Source organism: Aptenodytes forsteri, unplaced genomic scaffold (genome assembly GCF_000699145.1).
Source record: "Aptenodytes forsteri isolate BGI_AS27 unplaced genomic scaffold, ASM69914v1 Scaffold187, whole genome shotgun sequence".
Taxonomy (NCBI): domain Eukaryota; kingdom Metazoa; phylum Chordata; class Aves; order Sphenisciformes; family Spheniscidae; genus Aptenodytes; species Aptenodytes forsteri.
The window spans coordinates 1,166,735-1,167,948 of record NW_008794084.1 but is presented as its reverse complement, the minus strand read 5'-3'; the positions used below and the strand labels follow the sequence as shown (position 1 = coordinate 1,167,948).

At 69.9% G+C, this 1,214-nt stretch overlaps 2 protein-coding genes across 2 annotated transcripts in view; one reads left to right on the top strand and one right to left on the bottom strand.

Moving 5' to 3' along the window:
- Positions 1–40: 40 nt before the first annotated feature.
- APOA1 (apolipoprotein A1) lies at positions 41–767 on the top strand. The gene has a single exon (XM_019470513.1). The coding sequence runs from the start codon at positions 126–128 to the stop codon at positions 765–767; it is 642 nt and encodes a 213-aa protein (XP_019326058.1). The 5' UTR covers positions 41–125.
- A 51-nt stretch (positions 768–818) lies between these two features.
- Positions 819–1,214, bottom strand: part of APOC3 (apolipoprotein C3) — a 1,466-nt gene continuing 1,070 nt past the window's right edge. Inside the window, exons 2-3 of the mRNA XM_019470510.1 lie at positions 1,013–1,139; positions 819–915 (exon numbers count right to left, since the gene is read on the bottom strand). Of these exons, the coding sequence (XP_019326055.1) occupies positions 819–915; positions 1,013–1,139 (224 nt within the window). The remainder of the gene's footprint in view (positions 916–1,012; positions 1,140–1,214) is intronic.

The following is a 1,214-nucleotide window of genomic DNA, read 5'->3' as shown; positions in this document are numbered from 1 at the left end:
CGTGGCGGGGGGCTGGCGGGGGGGTCCCCGGGCGCCGTGCGTGACCTCCCTCCGCTCCCCGCAGCCTGAAGCTGGCCGACAACCTGGACACGCTGAGCGCAGCCGCTGCCAAGCTGCGGGAGGACATGGCCCCCTACTACAAGGAGGTGCGGGAGATGTGGCTGAAGGACACGGAGTCCCTGCGCCAGGAGCTGACCAAGGACCTGGAGGAGGTGAAGGAGAAGATCCGTCCCTTCCTGGACCAGTTCTCCACCAAGTGGACAGAGGAGCTGGAGCAGTACCGCCAGCGCCTGGCGCCCGTGGCCCAAGAGCTGAAGGAGCTCACCAAGCAGAAGGTGGAGCTGATGCAGGAGAAGCTGACCCCGGTGGCCGAGGAGGTGCGGGACCGCCTGCGCGGGCACGTGGAGGAGCTGCGCAAGAACCTGGCGCCCTACAGCAGCGAGCTGCGGCAGAAGCTGAGCCAGAAGCTGGAGGAGATCCGGGAGAAGGGCATCCCCCAGGCCGCCGAGTACCAGGCCAAGGTGGTGGAGCAGCTCAGCAACCTGCGCGAGAAGGTGACGCCCCTGGTGCAGGACTTCAAGGAGCGCCTCACCCCCTACGCCGAGAACCTCAAGACCCGCTTCATCGCCCTCCTGGACGACCTCCGCGTCTGTCCCAGCCCTTCCTCACCCCGCAGTGCACGCTCCTCCTCGCCGCCCCCCCAAGTGACGCCGCCACAGCCGTCTGCTTCAGCGCCACTTTATTGCAAGAACCGCGACAGTGGGTAGGGAGCTGGGGGGACCCCAGCCCGGCCAGCCCCCAGCCAGCCCCCGGCAGGGCTACGCGGCCGGCATCTGCTTCCAGAGCTCTGCTATCTGCTCCTTCAGCCAGGCCAGACGCTGCTTCGCCCGGTCGGTGTTGTCCGCCAGCCATCGCCTGCAAGGGGAGGGGGCTCAGAGCAGGGCACCGGCCGGGCTCCCCCGTGGGCCGCGGGGGGGCGGGTGCCCGGACGGGCAGGGGGGCGCGGGGGCACCTGGCCTGCTGAGCCACCTCCGACTCCTGCACCACGCTGAAGGCGGTCTTGGCCATGGCCGTGGCTTTCTGGGCGTACTCCTGCACCTTCCTCACCAGTGCCTCCGGCTCCCCGGGCGCGTCGGCCCCTGCAAGCACAAGCCTTGTGGGAGCGGGGGGACAGGGCCACGGGGGTGTGCTCCCCCCCCGGTCATTCGCGCCAG